Below are 21,420 nucleotides of genomic sequence, written 5' to 3' on the forward strand. Positions count from 1 at the left end.
TAAAAGTTTCTTGGGCAAGTCACTCTGTCTTTCTGGGCCTTGGTTTCCTGACTTAATAGAAGAGTAAGGCCTCTGCAGGCACCAGAATTCTTCATAAACAATGAAGTGCTGCTGTCAGAGGTATTCTCACTTAGCCTCACCTGCCTCGCCAGGAGGCAAGGCATGGCTGCAGCCCATGGCTTCCTAGGACAAAGAGCTCTACCAAGGGGTCTGGGCGAGTCTGGGCTGCGGGGAGGACAGAGCAGCAGTGGGAAGGGCTGGGTTGCCTGGACCGTGAAACTAACAGGCTACGTCTGACATGAGAAACACTGCACTTCACTTACCACCCACTGACTATTTAAAAAGAAGCACTTTCATTCATAGGATATTCTAGGCTGTATTTCTAAACAACACATCAGAGGGGAAAAGGAAAGTACAGAAATAGTTTTCCTTATATGTTTTTACAAGTGGTAAAAAAAACAATTTTCCATTCACTCTGATAGTCAAAATGGCTTGGTAACTTGAAGGCAGGATGTCAGATAGAATGACTTTGAATGCCCTTCAACACTACCACAGAGAGTGGTTTAGCACCATGATCTCAGGATTGGGGGCATAGTCTTTTTTCCCAGTGAGAAAAAAAATAAGGAAAAATCCTAATGAATGCAGATCATCTTTAAAAAACACCCATAACTCAGAACCCTAAAAGGAAGCAGGGACACAGCCTGCCAACTGAGGCCTGAGGACTAACCCAAAATACTAGGTCTAGATAAACTAGGGCCAGCCAATCCTTGCAAATCCAGACCTTCTTCAATAAAATCACTAATATGCAGCAAAAGAGCATCTCATACTCCTCTAACCCTGAGGTAAAGGAAGGAGAGTGGAGTCAGAGATAAAACCTTGCATGTCCCTGCTACAAATTCAGAGAGTTGAATCCTTCCTCTCACTTCAGCCAATGCACTGAGTCTTGCCTACAGTCTCCTTTCTCCTGCTTCCCATGAGAGCTACTAACTTTTATTTGCTCCAAAATGTAAGAAAGGAAGTGACCAGGCTTTCTCCCAAGACTACTACATCCCTACATGTTGCTTCACACACCACCTCCTGGTCCTCTGCCTCTTAGGAACTGAGCCCGATATCTGACCAGAGGAAGAAATCATCATTCCCATGGGAGCCCCTTTAGATAGGGGGCTCCCACCAACCAGCATCTCTGTGGCCATTGCCCAAATCATTGGTCTTGGTCTAACTTTGAGATGAGTCCCTTCAAATCATTCTAAATATGAGCCAGTCACAGCCACTAAGGTCTCAGGAAACTAGCCCAGCCTCAGCTCCCCGAGTTCCAGCCTCTCAGAGGCAGAGCAGCCCAAGCAGCCCAGCTGGGGCACCTCAGCAGGAGAGGAGATTTCGAGACTCTTGCTTTTCACCCTCGCCACTTCTGTTGAACTCTCACAACATGAGAGTCTCCCCTCAGACAAGCCCTCCGCATGTGACATACCTCCTTCAGCCCCACAAAGAGACAACTGGCTCCTGAGGTCAGGCTCCATAATGGGAGAAATTTGGGTGGGGGGGGTTACTCTTCATGGGTGGGTAAGCCAACAAGTCTTAGAGGAAGGAAGGTTGGGGCACTGTCCTACCTTGTCACTGTCCACTGTGTTCTGAGAGGTCCTCGAGGCGATGGAGATGGTATCCGGCTGGCTGCTCCCGTCCCCCTGGCTGTCAACATCCTCCACTCCATCCCTGCAGGAAGAAGAGGAAAAAAAACAGGGGTGGGGGTAGGGGGAAGCACTGTGGGTTTAGAGCACACAGGATTTCCAGCTGGGCTGGCAGAGCAGAGCCTCAGAAATTTCTAGCAAGGATTTGTCTAAAATGATCCCACTAAAGGAGCAGCCCTGTGTGATTTTCAATGACATAACCTCTTGTGCTTAGTAAACACATAATCACTCTGTCGACAATGGAACACAAAATCAGTTCTTCTCCCAAATTCCTCTAGCCCATGGTGCAGAAGAGGCATTTTTACTGGGCATAGGTTTGTATTAGGCAGTAGGAAGAGGTATATCCTACTTAGACCTAGGCTTCTATCCATCAGACTGGGTCGGTTTTTTTGCATCTTATAACAGGATGGCGTTTGGTTTATAGCTGGCCTGTAAAGAAAACAGAACCCATATTTTTTTGACCTGTGCTTTGTCTGCTCTGGAATATTTCCTCAAGGGGAGATTATCTTTGAGAAGTTCCTGATATTCAACCCTCAACTCCTGGGTGTGGAGGAGGAATTCGCTGCCTTCACTTTGATGGGCATTGTTGAACTTGTATTTATTTGTGATGACTTCTTGTAAACACAGGAGGCTAAGGCATCTTCTCAAAGATAGGAGAACAGTGGCAGATTCCACAGCAGCTGTGTTCCTCAGCGTCTGATAACACGGTCTCCCAAGTGCACCCTGCCCTTCGGACCCCTTCCTGGTCTCCTGGACCATAAAGCTGCCCCACCTGTCCCACATGTTCCTTTATCTCTCCAGCTTTGGAACTGTGTCCCAATCCTTCACTGAACCCACAACCAGGCCAATGGGGATTAAATGCCTGGGAACTGGTGAAGGCTAAATGGTTTGTATCAAATGAAAACTAGAGGAGGTGTGGGCCAGAGGTCGGCTGAGTTAGCACAGGGAAGGACAGCTCTTTCCATGAGGCTTTTATGAAAGTCACACACCTGATGCTGCTTACGGAGAAGTTAGGGCATCAGGAAAGAAGGGGAACTCGCTGTCTGAGACCATTACCACACGGGCAAAACACCCACATACTGAAGCTGCGTCACAGAGTCTAAACAATGACAATTGTGAGTGCAGGTCAGCATGCGTGTGCATGTGGGCACACATGTGCTGCACATCTGTATACACAATGTCTGCTAGTCATAAAAGTGTTTATTCCACCCGGAATACTTCTAAGTCAACTGCTCTTTTACCCCTCCCCCTGTCCCACCCCTGTGGGCTTGGTAAATGCCAACTTATTTTAATAACATAAGCCACATATTTGTAGAAAGAAAAATCTGCTGTAAAAAAATTATGTGATGCATTTCAAATCCAAAAATAAAGGGCTTTCAGATCATCTGTTGTTGTAGGTATCTGGGCCGCTGCTCCCCCACCTGCGGATAACTGGCTGCACTTCCTGCCTCCCACGACTCCGGCCTGCTGCAGGCCTTCTGGGCCCTCCAGATGAAGCCAGTGCTGGGGGAGGTAGGGAGCCCAGCCAGGAGTGTGGGCAGTAGTCCCCAAGCCAATTCAATGCTTTATAAACTCTGTCCTCATATCCAGGAAGCCAAGTTAATGAAATTACAGACTGCCTGGCTATTCTCCGCAGAGTGGGACGAGGTTTCTCAGTCTCTTCACAGAACAAGGACAGAAAGAACGTGAGAGGCATTTCCAAGATATGCCCACTCCATGTTCTAGAGATGCTCTCCTACCCTAGGAGAGACAGGCTCTTTTTCAAGGTAACTCTACCTAACCCCACCTGAATATCCATTCCCACTATGGTGCTGGACATTCAGCTCTTTATGACCCATTCTATCTTATTAATGTAGGGCCTTCCTGCAACAGGGTCTGTCTCTAGTGTTTAATAAGTCTATCCCTTACCTGGACTCTGGACATAGGTAACTGGAATAAAAATAACCCTTTTCCCAATACAGCCATAATTTGTCCTTCCAACACAAAGATGTGACCACATCCTGGCCAGGCAGGTGTTGGGGCTTTTGCCCGGTGGAGGTAATCTCTCTCCAGCTTAGTTACGCCCTCCTTTTAGCCACCATCTCCCTCTGGACCCGTGTGACTGCTACCCAGCCCCTGTGGTGGTGCTCCAACCTGTATGTCCTGGTTGGTGCCAAAGGGTCCAATAAATCTTCTGGATTTATTCCACTCATGAACAGGGGAGGAGAGGAGAGCCCGTTACCACCATCGCTGACAGATCTCTGCTTTTTATTTTTTTCCCAAAACTGACATGAAGATTTTTGAATGTTCATGTATGCTTCATGTATGCTTTCTTTTGAAGTACCCTCTAAGAGTCATTGTAGGTGACTGTCACATGGAGACTTGAGAAAGAAGAAATACTTAAGAGTAAGAAGTCATCCATCAGTATAAGGGAAACTGGGATTCCGAATGGCCCAGAGAAATAAAGACACAAAAAATAAGCCCTCTTGTGCCTGATCCCACTGCATTTCTGGGAGGACTTTTGGGGTGTGGAGTTGCAATGACAACTCCATCAGACCAACCCCCATGCATGACAGTACGCACAGCCCTTTCATTGTCTGACAGGCCCGAGTGCTTCCCACCCACGGCCCACCTTCTTCTTAAAGCCTTCCCCACCGTCCTACTGGTACTGGTTCCTTTGTGTCTCTGTTTCATGTGTGAAACATGACTTAGGTGATTCTGGAGGGAATGAACTCATCTCACACTTCCTTTTTATCTTCTTGTAGCACCCTGCAGAGCTTGTGTCAAATATGAGGTGCTCAACAAAGCCGTGCTGAATTGAATGGACAGTAACTGGTAGGATGCTTAAAGATGAGATAACTCATCTTAGGTAGCACTCAGTGGGGTTCATGGAGGCGGGTACTACCTGCAGAGCACACCGCCCCCATGGAAGCAAAGGTTCACCCCTCTCCCACTCCCAGAAGCATGTGAGGCAGTACTGGGAGGAGACGCTGGTTACCTCTTACTATTGTTCCTCAGTTTGGCTGGTGTTTTGGGGAGCTGAATGGGCTCCTTTAAAGCTCCTTTCAGGTGAATGATCCTTTCTTGAATCACCTCACGTATGTTCTTGATCCACTCCTGCTTGGTTTCTATGTTGGAGGCCTGGAGTGCCACAGGGAGGAAGAGTCAGGACCCCATCTCCCCTCATCCCACCAAAACAGTTTTCAACCCTCCTCTGGCAGGCTTCCCCCATTAGTTTTAAGATATCAAATGTCTGAGGAGCTTATTTCTCATATTATGTACTTAGGACTCTGCAATCCCAGGGACATGCTTCTCTAACTCCTGGAGCAGAGCTATAACCTCAAATGCAGTGCAGACTTCTACAGGGGCGACTTCAAAGTATTTAATAACCTGTGAAGTATTGGCCAATACTGAGCTCTGCCTGGGGCTGGAGCAGTTTCTGGAGGTCCCCCAAGGTCAGGGATAAATGCTTCAGTTACTTGATTCTGCGGTGGTGTGGGGAGGAGCACTAGGAGGGGCAGCAAATGGGCATTTGAAGGCAGCAGCTAATAACCAACTGGTATGGAGAAAGCTCAGGATGTTCACCCCCTCACATGGCTGATTGGGTTTTTAGCTTTGTAAACCTGCTTATTGGAGGCATCACTCCCATTCCATGAATCTCATTTGTCTTTGTGGAACTTTTTGGGGGTAAGTCTGTCTTACGACAGGTAGCAGCTATGTTGGCAATTCAGCAATGGGCACTTCCCTAATGACTGTGGGTACTGCATGGGCAGACAGGGTCTCTCCTCAGTGAGGCTAACATTACCACGAGCACCGACTCAGTCCCCAGGCTGTGCACACTCTGCAGAGCTGAAAGGACTCCTTAAGGCCATCGCCTGTTGAAAGGCCCTTTCTTTACATCCCTCTCCATCAGCACTGTTCCCGTGCTAGTAAAATTTACAGGGCTTCTAGAATGTAAATCCCCAGAGGATAGGTCCATAACTTACACATAACTATCCTCTACAGCACTGAGCAGAATACCTTATATGTACAAGGTATTCAGGGAAAAAAAGTTGAATTAATATGGAACAAATTGAAGTGCTTTTTGTCAAAGGGTCAACTGTTGTCTTCGACACTTGAAGGGGACGTATGGACAGAACATCTGTGACTGGGCCCTGTTGAGGAGGCCCAGTAGGCCACATCCTGACTTCTTCACTCTATGCTCACACAAGAGCATGGACTTAGAAGACCACTCGTCTTGGAGATGTTGAGTCCACTTTGATGACAGAATTTGCTTCTGAATACCCATGCGATGCTGCCCTTTCCAAAACAGGCCCAGTGCTCTGTGGAGTCTCCTGGCCCCAGCTTTTAGGTGTCAGGTGCCCACACCCATCTACCCCTAGCCCTGGTCTTGTGCCCAGCAGACAGCAGTACTTACTTTCAGCACGGTTTTATTGTCTGAGGATGGGGTGCGCCCAGACCACAAGGCAAATTTGCAGGGATCCCCCTCTACGTGCTCGGTCACACCCAGCTCTGAGGTCTGTAGACAGGAAATGCCTGTGAGAGGCGGGGAAGGGGAGGGCAGTGGGGAAACTTAGGGCTGGGGTGGGAAGGGAAAGGCAACAAAGAGGAGAGGACCGAGGAAGGGGCTTCTGTCAATCAAACAAATAGACTGGATATTTTGTTCATCTACCCAGGATGAAAGGACCTACAGGCTGGTGCCTGGTTAGCAGGTAGCAGGGAGGGAAGGTGAAGAGGGCGGTGCTAAAAGCAAAGAGGAAGAACTGTGAACTCCAAAATGTAGAAGTGGGAGTTGACAGGGGAGCTTTCCAAATAGAAGGCATTTTCTTTTGTCCAGGATGGCTTTGGTGTGGTGCCAGGGGGAGAGATGAGCTGAGTGTTCAAGGTCCCTTCCTGCCCAAGGGCTCTATGAAAACAGGGAGTCTTGTCCTACCCCACCTGTCCAACCTACCAGTAGCTTGTTCTTGTAAACATATTTTGTGTGTCCTGATGAGTCTTTGATCTCCTTGCTAAAAACCAAGGAGATCTCAAAGAGGAACAGGTGCCGCTCCCGCCCCTTCCGGATCAGCGACTTCGGGTCCCACACTTGAAAGGCATCCTGAAGAATCAGCTCTCCCTGCACGTCCAGGTTCTCGTCGAACCCTGAAAAACACCCGTTTCCACCCTATGGCCACAGTCACGGTGCCATGTTCCACTCCCCTCTCAGAGAAAGGCTTCCCTAACCTGGCACCCTCAGCCCCCTCTCTCAGCTGGGCCCTGAGACTCCTGAGCACTCAATCAGACAGCTCTTCGGAACTGTAATCAGATCCCCCTACCTGCACCGGCTCTCCCACCCACAACCGGTACTGGTGGGATCTCCTGCAAAGGTCCGGGCAGCCTCCCCACAGTTCCACTATCAGTCTGGGACCTCCTGCAAGGGTGAACCCCACAGCTCCCCAGCACCCCTGACTCAGAGCTCAGCATGGGGCTGAGGACAAACACTAAGGGATTGAATGCCCTTGATTCCACTTTATTTGCAGTGTCTCTATTTCTCGTATTGCATTCCCAGGACAATTTCCTTCAACTGTTCTTATGTTGTGTGATGCATAAACCTTTAAGAGTTTATGTTTATAACACTTTAAATGTTTAACGGAGGTTCTGGAACTTTACTGTGGGTACGAATAACCCAGAGGGCTTGTGAGATCGCAGACTGCTGCCCACCACTCACCTCCCAAGAGACTGGGATTCAGAGTAGGTGTGGGGTGGAGCCCATGGATTTGCACTTCTGACAAGCTCATTCATGTTACTGCTGCTGGTCCACAGACCATACCCAGAGTAGCCGGATCCCGATTACAGGTCAGAGTAAGGCTGGAGGAGAAGGGTACACCCAGGGATGGGAGTAGGTGCAAACATAACAGAAAGGGGTGCAGAAATTGTGACAAAGGAATGTATTCAGATAGTTAGTGCTTAGTCTGGAGAAGGTAACCAGGGCTCCTTTGTGTGTAGAATCAGGGCTTTCTTGCTGAAGGTAACCTAGTAGTATTGAGACCAGATTAAGTTTTGTAGATGGGAGGTGGAATGATGGGGGAAAGAACATCAGCTATTATATGAAAAACAAGAGTTTACGTGTTTATATACTTACAACAAAGTATACTTATCTCCTGCAACACCTGTTTGCCAGTCCTGACAGGGATGAGCAAACTCAGTGAGAACTTCCACCCCAATATGGCTGCTCTGCTCATCTCCTCTTGCAGCATTGAAAACACTTGATTTGCAGCATTAAATTCACTCTACTAGGTTTCTGGGTCCCAAGACAGGACAGGGCTCCAGTGGACTGAATGTCCTTCGGTGAAGTCCTATCAGGTTTAGCTGGTTGGACTTATCTCACCTTCTAGGAATGGCATAGGAGTAGCTGCATGCCAGTGAGAATATACTTAATGCCACTGAGCTGTACACTTAAAAATGGTCCTAATGGGAAACTTCAGGTTATGTAAATTTTACTACAGTAAGAAAAGAAGGGAACAGGGCTGAAGATGTGTGCTCGCACACGCAGGGTTTCTACTTATTCTGCTGACAAATGCCACACAAGTGCTTTGCAGATGAACAGGACTGCTGAGCGTCAGGGCTGCAGCAACCCGCCATGAAGGTGATGGCCTTTTCTAGACTGCCTCACAGGCAGCAAGGTGTCCACATACTGAGATGGCTTAGGCCGGGTCATTCCTAGAGGTGGTGTTAGCTGAACTGTACCTCGTGTAGCTCCTCTCCCACAGCCCAAGGACCTATGAAACAACTTGCCATTTCTCCTCTCTTCCAGCCTTGCCCCTTGCCTGACTTCATGCTACCTCCCTCCCATGATACAAGCTCTCTGGTCTTAAGAAAGGAGGAGGCTCCCCGAGGAGGCCGAGAGGACAGCTACCTTCCAGCATGCTGACATGCATGGCATCATTGGCTTTCTTTGGGACACTGAGCATCACCTCCAGGCCATCCTTGAGCTCCCCCTTCCCCTCTTCACAGCAAGTTAAAAGTTCCTGGGAAAAAAGTCCAAACAGAATTAGAACCATTTCCCCCAGCTTCCCGACCCTCCCACCACCAAAGCAGCAAGGTAATTACACACCAGCTTCATTCTCTATAATGAGTCCCTCTAAAAAGCTACAAGAAAAGTTGGGTGGCATGGAATGGGATTATCTCCGAAGAAGTCAACCACCTTTTTTTCCCCAGCTGAGCTTCCTCAGCTCAGCTCATCCAAATTAACTCAATTCGATCCAACTCCCAAATGGCTGACACTATACGTCAGCAACTAGGGTGTTCTCTGTCACTTGACTGCCCTCCTAGAGAAGGGGATACCCCTGGAAAACACATGAGCAGAGGTGCAGTACTGTGGAATCATAAAGAGAAGACAAGTGTGTGCCAGGAATGCTCAGAATTCATTTATCGCCACATGACTAGCACCACTTTTATTTACACACTTCTACTGCCTGAATGCTGGCTTCCACCGCACGGGGAGCAAGCAATCTGGGGTTTCGGACATTCTAGGTTTATAGCATGTCAGACTTACAAAAGATTTTTAGATCACATGGATCAGGAGTTCCTAACCTGGGGCCAACAGATGGGATCCTGGACTAGTCCTTTCATGGTCAAATGAGGAAACCATTACTAAGAGGGATAGAGATTTCTCCCAGGTTAAAGAATTCACTGGAGGTAATGCAAGGGCTTAAATCTGGGTCTCTTAAACGCAAGCCCAGTAATCCACCCACCAGGCCAACCCTGGCTCCTCCGTGTCCTCCAACATACCGAGACTTCTGGAGCATGACCTCTCTTTTACTTCCTCGTTGGAAACTAGGTGTTCACCATCTCCATAAAAGGTATATAGTGTCTGATTGATGGAGAAAAGATAATTTGCAACTATCTGAGGAATCATAAAGATCATTTTGATGATTTTGGCCATATCAGAAGAATGCTGCCTTTCATTTTTCTTACCAGGGTTATTGTATCTTGCTCACTTTGACACGGGGAAGGAAACAGTTAAGCAACAGATCTGCACTTCATACTCTCCCCTTGGGGGGTTTGTTTAGGGGGAAGGGGAGGCAGGAAATGGGTGGATGTGTGGGGATGTACTTCCAGGAAAGAAAGAAATTGACCAGATCAAACCTTGTAAACAAGTCAATGACAGACCTTCTAGCAAATAAACTAATGATACTTGCTGTGGAATGCTTTTGGTGGAATATATCTGACCTATCTATCCAGGACTTATGGTAAACATACCTAGAATCTGGGGCTTTTTGGGCATGGCTCCTTGGAAGGTATCACATAAGCTATGCAACTAAGAAAAAAGTAACTTCATGACCACAATGGCTCTCTTCAGGGTAGGTGATATGATGCAACAAGTATTTTAGAAATCTTGTATGTTAACCAGGGCCACAGCCTATCCTGATGCCACAAGAAAGAACTTGAAGGTGTTGGCAGTCCTGGACTTCTCTCTGTTTTACCTTTGCCTTAAGATTATTTGCATCTTTGGAATTACAGCCGTGCACCATTTAACAATGGAGATACGTTCTGAGAAATGTGTCATCAGTTGATTTCGCCATTGTGTGAGCATCACAGAATGCACTTACAGAAACCTAGATGGAATAGCCTACTACATACCAACGCTATATGGTATAAACTATTGCTCCTTGGCTACAAGCTTGTGCAGCACGTTACTATATAAACAATGTGAGACTAAATCAAGTGCACAAAAAAATGTAGCCATCAAGAGATGAGGTAAACATGAAGTATATGAGGCTGCTGCCAGTGTAATGCGGCATACTGTTTTATAGCAGACATTTTTTAATAAGTAGAAAGAGTACACTCTAAAATAGTGAAAGAATAGTAAATATATAAGTGGTAGTAGTCGTTTTTATCATTATCAAGTATTATGTACTGCACATAGTTGTGTGTGCTACCCTTCTTATACAGCACAGTAGGTTTGTTCAGACCAGCATCACTTCAACACATGAGTAATAGGTTGCGCTACAGCATTATGATGGCCACAGCATCACTAGGCCACAGAAATCATTTCAGCTCCATTATAATCTTATGGGATCATAGTCGTATTGCAGTCTATAGCTGGTTGAAATGTCATTAGGCCATACATGACTGTATTAGCAAAGCTTTATACTTGGTAGGATAGCTGATTAGTGAGAATCTGGTATGAAAATCCAACCTTTTGTATTATCTTGGATACGTTCCACATGAAGAAGGGAGCTTTGCGTGTCCATGGAACAGGTGAACTGCCCAAAGCACATGAGGTAGGAGTGCTCAGCCCCCAGCTCTGTCCTTGGTACCAGGCAGTATAATCTCAATCGTTGTTGAGAAGGTTGCATATCCTTCTGCCAACCTGAACTCTGATTTCCCTCACCACTTTCCTAATTCTAACCCTCTCAGCCCTTGTTTTCATACATCATCAACAGAACTTCTAGGCAGAAACATAAGAGAAAAATAAGAAATGTGCTTCCATTTACAACAGAAAACGCCAGTTAGTTGAACCCCCAAGGCAATCTGGCAAGTCTGTTCATCAACCAGCAAAGCCAATAACCTCTATTTGGATTCCGGCTATAGTTTACGATAAAGAGAAGGCCTCACATTTAATATACACTGCAAAAGGAAGTTTTTGCTGTCGTATAACATCTACGGTGAGCAATCCCAGAGAATACTTGTAATTAAATATCAATTGACTTGGGATAAAATGGACTTGAATGAGAAAATGAATTCCATATTATTTATTTATAGTTAAAGCCCAGCAAACTCTTTTCTTTTACTCAGCAGGCACTCTGCCACTAGCACATTTAAAAGAGGCCAAAATTACCTTGTGTTTTTTTCAATAGCCCTATCATTTCTTCACAACCAAATTCCCACTACTTAATTTTTGCCTTTGTCAGTTCCACACAGTCACATCTCCCTAAAACATTCAACACAGAATGGAGGCCCAGGGCCCACCCCTCCACCTGCCTAAAGCAAACAGGGGGCGGCCCATCCTTTCTCCACTTTCCTCCCTTGTCTGTCTCACAGAATTAATCCTCGGAACCTCAGCCTTTTGGGTTTTAAAGGGAGAGGTGAACAGCTGTCCTTCTCTGAGAACTGCATCTTAATGAATGTAAGGCACTGTCAGTGCGAGTGGGTGAGCTGGCTCCTACCCCTACCCCCAATTCCTGAAAAGCCTTGGGGATACTTTAAAAACAGACAAAAGTAAATTAAAAAATTGTTTGGCATAAGAAAAATCATTTAGAAGGGTCAAGCATGCTGTGGGATAGGGAAGGGGGAGGATAATTAGACTGTACAGATCTGGGCTAAGGAGAAACTGCTGTACGTAACCGAACTCGATGCTGACAGTCACAGGTAAAGGAGGACCTAAAGCTCCTGTGATTTCGGACACCGATTTTTCAGCACACACATCCCCCCCACCCCCAATGCCCCACGTGGAGATCTTGTGAGAAGTTCTGGGTCTTTACATAAGAAACCCCGTAACAAAGAGGACATCTTCAAAAGTGCTTCTGCCAGAACAGCCAAGGTGTCCTGCACTTTGTTATTTCTCACACTAGCCCTCAGTAAAGGCTGCGGGCACGACACCACGTTGTAGTTCTCTAAGTCATTTCTGCAGTTGGACAACTTGAGTGCCTGGGAGCAAGAGCCCATGGTCTCTTCGTGGAGACAGAAAGGAGGTGTGAAGGAGGAGGCTGAAGGGAAAGGGTGGAACAGGGTCCTGCCCTGACCCAGAGGGGTAAACGAGGTTCAGGGCACAGGTTCACTGCTGCCCCCTCTGCACTCATCCCAGAACCACCACAAGTGCTAAGCCAGGGACCTCATGGACCTAACGATGGGTACACTCTCTAACATGACTGGAAATCTAGATACGAAACTACACTGGTTTTCAGATTTTGTGAAGCTAGAATATGTGATATTCTGCAAGTGCCAGCCTGCAAACCAAAGGATTGCCAGTTCAAATCCCAGTCAGGGTACATGCCTGGGTTGCAGGCCAGGTCCCCAGTAGGGGGTGTGTGAGAAGCAAACACACATTGATGTTTCTCTCCCTCTCTTCCCCTCTATCTAAAAATAAATAAATAAAATCTTTAAAAAGAGAATTAAGATAGACAGGTTATATAATTGTTTATAATATCAATTTCCTGGGCTTTTTGTGGGGAAATGTCATATTTTCAGACTGTCAGTATATTCTCCTCTGAGAAGAATCAGCCCAAATTACTTAGTATTTTACATAATTTTATTATTTAACTTTTAAAGAAAAGATTTTAGAAAAATCCAAATCTCTTGGTTGGCTCCAGAACCTCTAAAAGATGAGCTCCTACAGACATAAGAGTATCGTTGTGTTTTAATATGCAGCCTTCAAGTATTTCCTCCAAAAAGCCTCACAGCCTTGACAAACATAGAGATTAAGACAATGGCAAGTACTGCTCTGGACTCCAGTGCCCACGCAGACTGGCAGCGCCCATAGGCCTTGACCTTTGATCCTATCAGAAGCAGTGGCCACCAGGGGGATCTTCTCTAGGAGGGAAGGACAGGAGAGGCTCTATGTACGAGCCAGTGCCTGGGGTAGCAATTGCTAAAAGCTATACAGAGGTGGGCAGGTGTGAAAGTAGTCAGAACCTGCTCCTGCTCCCAGTGAATGAGACCTGGAATTTCACAGGACAGGACATGCAGTCTGGAGCCAGCAATGCCAGCACAGGCTCCTCTCTGAAGCTATGCTCTATGTAGAGGAAAGGTCTTCAGGTGGAAGCTTTTCCACCCTCAGACAAAGCTGGGACTCCCTGGGCCTGGGCACTCGGGTGGTAGGGGGTGACACGGAGGGGAGGGAAGGTACCTTCAGGAGCAGCTGGTACTTGGTGATCCTCTGGACGGGCTTAATTAGGTAGGAAGAGATGGAGTTGGCCAGACCGTGCCGCTGCTGTATCTCCTACGGGATGAAAACGGCACCGTTAGACATGGAGGAGCAGGCATACCCTGTGTGTTCTGGGAGGAGGCAGGTGGGGTAAGAAGAGAGGACAAAAGAAAAAAGGTGATTATGAGAAACTGTTCTTTGATGGGGAGAGGGAAGCAGAAGAGACATATGAAAGACTAAGGTGCATATGTAAATAATCAATAGAAAGAAAATGGAGAGATAGTGAAAGGGGAGGAGCTTCAGGGAAACAAAGCAGATTTGTGAAACAGAAACAGAAATTAAGGAGAAACAGAGAAAGACAAAGGTGGAAAAAGAAAGTGATAAGGTAAATATTGGACAGGAAGGTAAAGGAGAGGTGAAGAAGAAGAAGTGAAAGGAAATAAACCCAATGGAGGAAACTAAAGGGGGATAAAAGGGGAGATGAGAATAAGGGAAGGCAGAGAGTGAGGCTCTGATTTCTATTGATGGCCCCTGCGTATTTATCTGCCTGCGGCCTCCTTCTTAAAACTGCACAAGGATACATCTCATTTCCCATTCTCTTCTCTTTAAATTTAATGCATCCTGACTGAGAATCACCACTTCCTCCTTACAACTTTTTCATTGTGATCAAGGATACCTCCTTCATCCTTCAGGTCTGCTGAGTTGGAAACCACGCAGTCATTTTCAGTTGTTTTCCTTCTGTTGCCCCTGACAACTGGGGAAGACGAGTCTTTTCTGTCCATTTTCACCCACACCGTCCATATCATTCACACCCAGGCTATGACCGTGGCCTCCAACTGCTGTTTGGGCCTCTAGTCTCTCATTTTAGTCCACTCTCTAACCTGCCTCCAAAGTGATCTTCCATCCCCCAAGGTCTAGGTGTAATGACAGTTAGGGGAGAATAAACTTTAGTCTCTTCCCTCAAGAATCTTACATTCTAGCTAGCTGATAATACTCATACACATGAAATAGGCAGCAATGAAGGATAACAGTAAGCGTTCTCATTGGTTATAGCCAGGAAGACCAGAGAAGGGTCACTGGCCCCATGAGTGGTTTTACAGACATGAAGCCTTCGGCTGGGGCTTAGAGGGTTGGTTGGGGTGGTGAAGTGGGAAGCTGGGAGAATAGTTCCCTATAGAGGGAAACCATATAGAGCAAAATACACAGGAAATAATCATTATATATTTAGATGATAATGAGGACCATGCCTGAGAGGTACAGAGGCTGCACACCTAGATTCTAGAAAAAGTGAAAAATACAGTTAGAGAAGCGAGATGCTTTTAGGTGATTGCTAAGGTTGAGCTAGAATGAAGAATTAGGGTTTGTTGGTGAATTTCTCAATGTCAAGGATTGTAGATATTTAATGGAAGGAAAACTCAATAAAAGCAATGTTTCGGGAAGAGTAATTTAAATCTAACAGCAACATAGGGGTTGGAAAACAGAGGCAAACAGACTGATTCAGAGGTTATTGCAAAAGGCTAAATGTAGACATAGAGTTTTACCATATGATCCAGCAACTCTACTCCTAGGAAAACAGGGTGGGGCAAAAGTAGGTTTAAAGTTATGAGTACTTGAAATGCTTTATTCTTGTGTTATTATTTGTTAATTACTGTGTTATTTTCCATACAAATAACTTAACCTACTTTTGCCACACCCTGCATACCCAAGAGAAATGAAAACATATGTCCACACGAAGACTTGCATACGATGTTTATAGCAGTATTATTAATAGTAGTATTAGTAATAACATGGAGAAGGTGGACACAATTCAAATGTCCATCAACTGATGAATAGAAAAACAGAATGTGATATATCTGTACAATAAAATACTATTTGGCCATAAAAAGAAATGAAGTACCGGGACATACTCCAATATCACACTATGTGAAAAATCAAGTCAGTCACAACAGAACACACATTACATGATTCCACTTTTATAAAATGTCCAGAATAGGCAAATTTACACAAGAGAAGAGAGATCATTGGTTGCTTAAGGCTGGGGAGTCAGGGGGAGGATAAGGTTGGGGGTGGTAGCTAAAGAGGGCAGGGTTGCTTTATGAGATGATAAAACCATTCTAACATTAACATTGACTGTGGGGTAGTTGCACAGGTCTGTGAGTACACACACACACACACACACACACACACACACACACACACGTGTTTAACAGGTGAGCCTAAGCCAAGACTAGTGAAGACCAAGCATTAGGAGAAATAAAAAGAAACGTTTGAAGTCAGACAACTTAGGACTTGCTATGTGGCTATGGAGAAGGGTAAAAAAAAGGGAATAATAACAAAAATTACTCTGTTTCCTGCCAATTATCCTAGAAAGTAGCAATTTTCTCACTCACTTGTCTCTTCCCTAGAGGTGTGTATTTGTGGCAGGACTCATTCAAGGATGACGGGCAAGACAGCTGGCAGCTTGACTCTCTTCGGCAGAGTAAACACTGTGAGTTTATTTGGGGGCTTTGGCAAGACAGCACATGCAATAATGGACCTGTGACAGTCCTCCCCTCTGACAAGACGCCAGCAGGGGGAAAGGCAGCCTGTGGGGCGGTGAGGAAGGGGGCTGCCTCCAGTGGCTGGGCCAGAGAACCACGCTTAGTGGTCAATGTGACATCAGGCATCACTGCCTCACAGTTTTTGTATCTGGAGTAGAAAAGTCTGGATCATGTTAATGTGTGAGACTTTCCAGGCCTTCATTTTTCTGTGTTCTCTTTATAAGAATGGGTGATAAGGGGCTGCCTTTATTAAGGGCTTATCTCTTTTATAGAATGAGGGTCTAAAGCAGAGAGTTCCTAAGTGCAGAATTTAGGAAAACCCTTCTGATGGGTGGAAAAAACTTGCAAAAATTATGCTTCCTGGAAAGCTTTGGGAACGATCAGGAAAGTTAACTGCCCCCCACCTCCAGGATAAGCTCTAGGAACCCCTTCCGTGGGCCTTCCCAACTAATGCGGAGGCTAGTTAGGCACTGCTTTGGAAATGGAGGGTAGGGTGCAAAATGTGGAGTCTATCTGACCTCTCAAAGTCCAGAAATTGGCTAGAAACAGGAATATGAGGAATGTGGGACTAAAGGAAAATGCGGTTTAACACCAGATATTGTGATGTGTACATAATTCATTAGCCAACCTCAAGGCGGGAGGTGTAACAGAAAGGTACAATGTTAACCTGCCAAAAGGTAAATCATTACAAATGCTGAGAGTAATGCGAAGAGCAATAATGTACGCATAGAGAAAGGGAAGGATCCACCCAGAAAGCAGCACTGCACCTTTAAAGTAAAGGAAGAGTTCCTAAGAGTGACTTTGTACGTGTTTGAGTGTGTGCATGTGTGATAGAGGGCATCGCAAGCCATTTTAGGCAGAGAGAGCAGGGTGAGCAAAGATCAGTAAGCAGTATGGTCTAAGGCAGTGGTCCCCAACCCCCAGGCCACAGACAGGTACTGGTCAGTGCCTGTTAGGAACCAAGGGGCCACACAGCAGGAGGTGAACTTGAATATAATGTGCTTGAATCATCCCCAAACCATCCCCACTACCCACTCCCGCTCCATGGAAAAACTGTCTTCCATGAAACCAGTCCCTGGTGCCAAAAAGGTTGGGGACCGCTGGTCCAAGGCTTGCTCAGAGCACAGGGCACGTATGTTTGGAAAAATGCAAAGTCAAAGACAGAACAAGGTGCATTTAAAACTTTAAAAAGACCCTTCTAGATACTGTTGATGAACAGTCATTCAGAAACACCTTAAGAGAAATACATTATTGAGCAAAGATAATGGACAAAACATTCCATAAACTCCGATAACAAGTTAAAGTAGCCCTTTACTTGGATTTTCTGTTTTATCATATCTAACTTCATAAATTCCAGCTTCGGATCTTATAACCATTTTCATATTAATGCTCGATTAACAAATCATATGGTTTTTCTCGCCTGGTTTTCTCCCATGCAAGTGTGATTGCTTCACTGAGCAATAGGATCCCTGGGGAATTATCTCTGTTATGGCAGTGTCAGGCTAGAAAGAGGCTCAGAAGGTTTATTTTGTAAACTGTAAACTTAAATGTCTGTATTCCCCAGAGAGCCTGCCACACTGTCTTGCGTCCAGAAGACATTCAAAATATTCATGGAAGGAATGGAAGCAGGTAGGCAGAAAGACAGACTGATAGACATGGTGAACCTCAAGCTTTTGTCACTTTGGATCTGTCTACCGGAATGGGCATCGCTGTTACAGGCTCTCTCTCACTGCATCTCCTTCCTGCCTCCTCGTTTCTTCTCTCCCTTTTCTTGTTCTTCCCTTGGATCCTGCAGTGACCCCCTTGATTCTCTCCACTTTAGGTCACTCTCTGGGGACCAGAACTTACAGACGTACACCATCATTCACCATCAGGATTGGATCCTCATTCAAAACTAAAAGATCTGACGAGATCCATCAGCTCTGACTCTCCTCCTGGCTTCCATTACTGCACCAGTGCGCAACCCAGAAACTTTTAAAACTCTCAAGGCCCAGCCCTAACCCAGGCCAATCAAAACAGAATCTCAGGGGCAGGACCCAGAATCAGCAGTTGTCAAAGCCCCCCAGGTGATTCCAATGGTAGCCAAGGTTGACACGATTGCATTAGAGTGGTGGTTCTCAAACTTGAGTAGGCAGCAGAGTCCCCTGGAGGGCTCCTTAAAACCCACACTGTCAGGCTCTGGCCTGGAGATTCTGATTCAGTAGCATCCAAAATACGCCTGTCTAACAAGTTCTCCAGTGAGGACCATACTTTGAGAACCCCCAAATTTGAGGGAGCTGACTATGAAATAGAACTGCAACATCTTAATGAGCACCTGCATCACGGTGGGCTCCTATACACACCAGACTCATGGCTAGCCTGGTGTGGAGTGGAGGCATGGAGGCAAACATGCTTTGTCCAAAATAACAGCACTTGAGATGGGATGGAGTAAGACAGAAGACACACACTACTTTGGTTTTCCTCCACGCTTTATCCATGAGATAGAGGTTTGGAATGGCCAGTAAAGATAAGAAAGGAACAAAAGATAGTAACCCATTATCCCAAAGTAGTGAAGCATTTCCCCGAACTTCAATGGCTCAAGAATGGAAAATCACAGCTTACATCAAAGAAGGTGCCTGCATGCTCCAGAATCAGCTGGTTGGAATCGGGTTTGTTTTTACAGTAGGTGACATACATCTGAAATTTATCTGCCTAAAAAGAACAAAGACAATAACAGATAAGCATCCATTAGTGGCTCCCTTCTGCTGACCGTGCCTACAGGGTCCAGCGAGGGCTGTGCAGCGAGACGCTCAGACACGGTGTGCCACGGGACTGCCCGTGGCAAGTGTTCTGGGCTTATCTGGTGCGTGCTCCCAGCCAAACTTTGCGATGCTTTTCTCCTAACAGCACCAGAAAGCTTCCTGAAAGGAAGCTTATTTTGAAACTAGTCTGTGCTGAAAAGAATTAGCCAAACCAATTCACATATCATAATGTATTCTGAAGTTGGACAGAATTTATTTAGATGTTATCCCCTTGTTTGGATTACCTACTATTGTGTATCTCATCTTGAAAAGTGACAGCATTTGCTCTGAAAGCAAAAACCAAGGAATGAAAAAGAAGTACAGTCTCAGAGCTAGGGCTGCTTAGACTCCAAGTATCTGCATTAGGGGCAGCTTGTAGGGCGTGTCCAGGGACTATGACATCATCCCCAACCTCTCAGAAGCACTGATGGGGGGACAGGAAAGTACGGGACCCTCTGGGGCAGGGCCTGAACAATGAGTGCTAACCAACTTGTTACTTTAAGTCAAGAACCTTATGGCTTGGTGAAAATTCATTTCTCATTTCTTCAGGACCCTCTGGTTGGTGCCACACACCCTTTCCACCGGGAAAGCTATGTGTATCTTGTCCACTAAGTACTTTCCCCATTTGTAAACCACTGCCCACCTTGGTGCCTATAAAGCATTTGGGGCGTCCTCATCTGAGGGAGCAGCCTAGATGTGCGCTGTTTACGTGGCAGGTTTCATTTGTGCCAGCACTCTTCTAAGTGCTTTATGTATATTAACCTGTCGGATCCTCACAAGAACCCTGTGTAGTGAGCTTGGTTATCATCATCCCCACTGCACAGATGTGAACACTGTTGAACAGTGGTAGAGTCCTGGGAAGCCGACTTCAGGCTTCTTGGTCATAGTCTTTCTACCATTTATTTCTGCACTACACTCATAGGTTAAGGTTATAAGACTTAAAATCATCTTGGGATAATTCTTGGCAAAACGTGCATATTTTATGCAATCACCAAGATTTTTCTGAAGCCAATTTCTGGATTTATGTACTACCTGGGAGGCATTCAGCATCCCTAAGAGATGTTGTTAAATCATACTTATGGTCGATTGCAAGGCAATTCACAAATTGTATGAAACAAGATTTTAAAAATCCCTTCACTTAATGGTTTATCTTTTTTTCTTCTACAGCGCAGACGTGTAAGGAATCATATGTTGTTTATCAGCATTAACATGAAGTGTGCACATCCTTACGTATTTAGAGATAAAAAACGTATCAGCACAAGATAAGACAGCAGTCTGAGGCTTCCTTAAGACCTGAGAGAATGCCAGGAAGCACGTGTGAATGTTTCAGGAAAAGGGAGCGACTCAGGTCCTGAACTGTGAAGCTGACTGGGATGCATGTCATAGAGTAGTTAGTCCCCCAGCTTGTCTGAAATGTGTCCATCTGTAAACACAAAACGTGACCACAGCCCTGTCTATTCCATAAGGCCATTTAGAGCACTAACCCCTGACTTGTGAAGATGTTTTGAAAGTAATTTACCCATTTTGAGCAGAAGTTATAATTAGAAAATAATTATTAAATATTAGATCTCCTGCCCCAGGGGGAAGAATTTCCATGTTGAGTTGCACCTAGTGTTTTACTCCACCTTCTCTGGAGACCTTTGCACTCATATCACAAACCTTGGCTCAGAATAATGTGATGTGGAGATGCTAATGGAGACTAACATTTCCATGTGCATAATTAGAATCTGGTACATTCAGCCCACTTACTTGGCCCATGACAATAACACCTAGAAAGAAAATGACTGGACAGTATTTTGTAGGTTAGAATTAGGATGGACACCTGAAGAGTGTGTTCTCTATTAAGGAAGAACATGTAACCAACAAGTTGGTGGTTTGATGTATTCCCAAAGTTCTAATTCCTTAATCCTCATCCAGTTAAAAAACAAACAAAAAAACCTAATCAAAAACAACAAAAATAGTGGATGGAGCTAGAGTATTTCTCTATCAAGGGTGGTGGTCTTGTTTCAGTCTGCTGACACTTTGATTTTGGAAAGTGCTTAGAAAACTTAACGTGGCACTTGGACACAAGTCTGGGACTTTTCCCAAGGAGGGCACCGCTCCTCAGGGAGGGACTGCCTCTCTCAGGTCTACTCCTGGCCCTTTTCTATAGAACCTGGTCCTATGTCAGAGTGTCAGTGACACCAGTTCTCAGGTCAGGCACCAAAAAGTGATGCCATCTCATCTGCCCTCCAGGAAAGCACTGGGACTATGGGAGAAACAGGATTTCGGGTCGGTTACCCAGGTAACAAAGCAGTGTCCCACGTCCTCAGGCAGCTGCTCGTACTTCTCCAGCTCCTTGAGGAAGATGCTGCAAGGGAAAGAAAGGCTGAATCAGACATCTCTGTGCAGCTTCCCCGCCCCTCAGAGGCCTGTGCTGAGGCCGGCACAGACTCGTAGATGCTCCATTACTCACACATGGCCTCTCCACTCAGTGACAATGTGGCAAAGATCAGTTTAAATATGTGGGAACTAATGTCATTAAAATGTTTATTAATTGATTAACTAGTGCTACTTAAAATGACATAGTTTCCCTTAGGGGTTTATAC

The 21,420-nt window shown here is 45.7% G+C and overlaps 1 protein-coding gene across 3 annotated transcripts in view; it reads right to left on the reverse strand.

The window, feature by feature from the left end:
• Positions 1–21,420, reverse strand: part of LOC119039416 (kalirin) — a 571,768-nt gene that overhangs the window by 72,672 nt on the left and 477,676 nt on the right. For all 3 annotated transcript variants that reach the window (XM_053672926.1, XM_053672927.1, XM_037132217.2), the window contains exons 26-33: positions 21,113–21,182; positions 18,654–18,743; positions 13,495–13,587; positions 8,560–8,671; positions 6,616–6,806; positions 6,082–6,183; positions 4,663–4,805; positions 1,608–1,710 (exon numbers count right to left, since the gene is read on the reverse strand). In XM_053672926.1, coding sequence (XP_053528901.1) covers positions 1,608–1,710; positions 4,663–4,805; positions 6,082–6,183; positions 6,616–6,806; positions 8,560–8,671; positions 13,495–13,587; positions 18,654–18,743; positions 21,113–21,182 — 904 coding nt within the window. The remainder of the gene's footprint in view (positions 1–1,607; positions 1,711–4,662; positions 4,806–6,081; positions 6,184–6,615; positions 6,807–8,559; positions 8,672–13,494; positions 13,588–18,653; positions 18,744–21,112; positions 21,183–21,420) is intronic.

Source organism: Artibeus jamaicensis, unplaced genomic scaffold (genome assembly GCF_021234435.1).
Source record: "Artibeus jamaicensis isolate MK-2021 breed Jamaican fruit bat unplaced genomic scaffold, CSHL_Jam_final contig_793, whole genome shotgun sequence".
Lineage (NCBI taxonomy): Eukaryota > Metazoa > Chordata > Mammalia > Chiroptera > Phyllostomidae > Artibeus > Artibeus jamaicensis.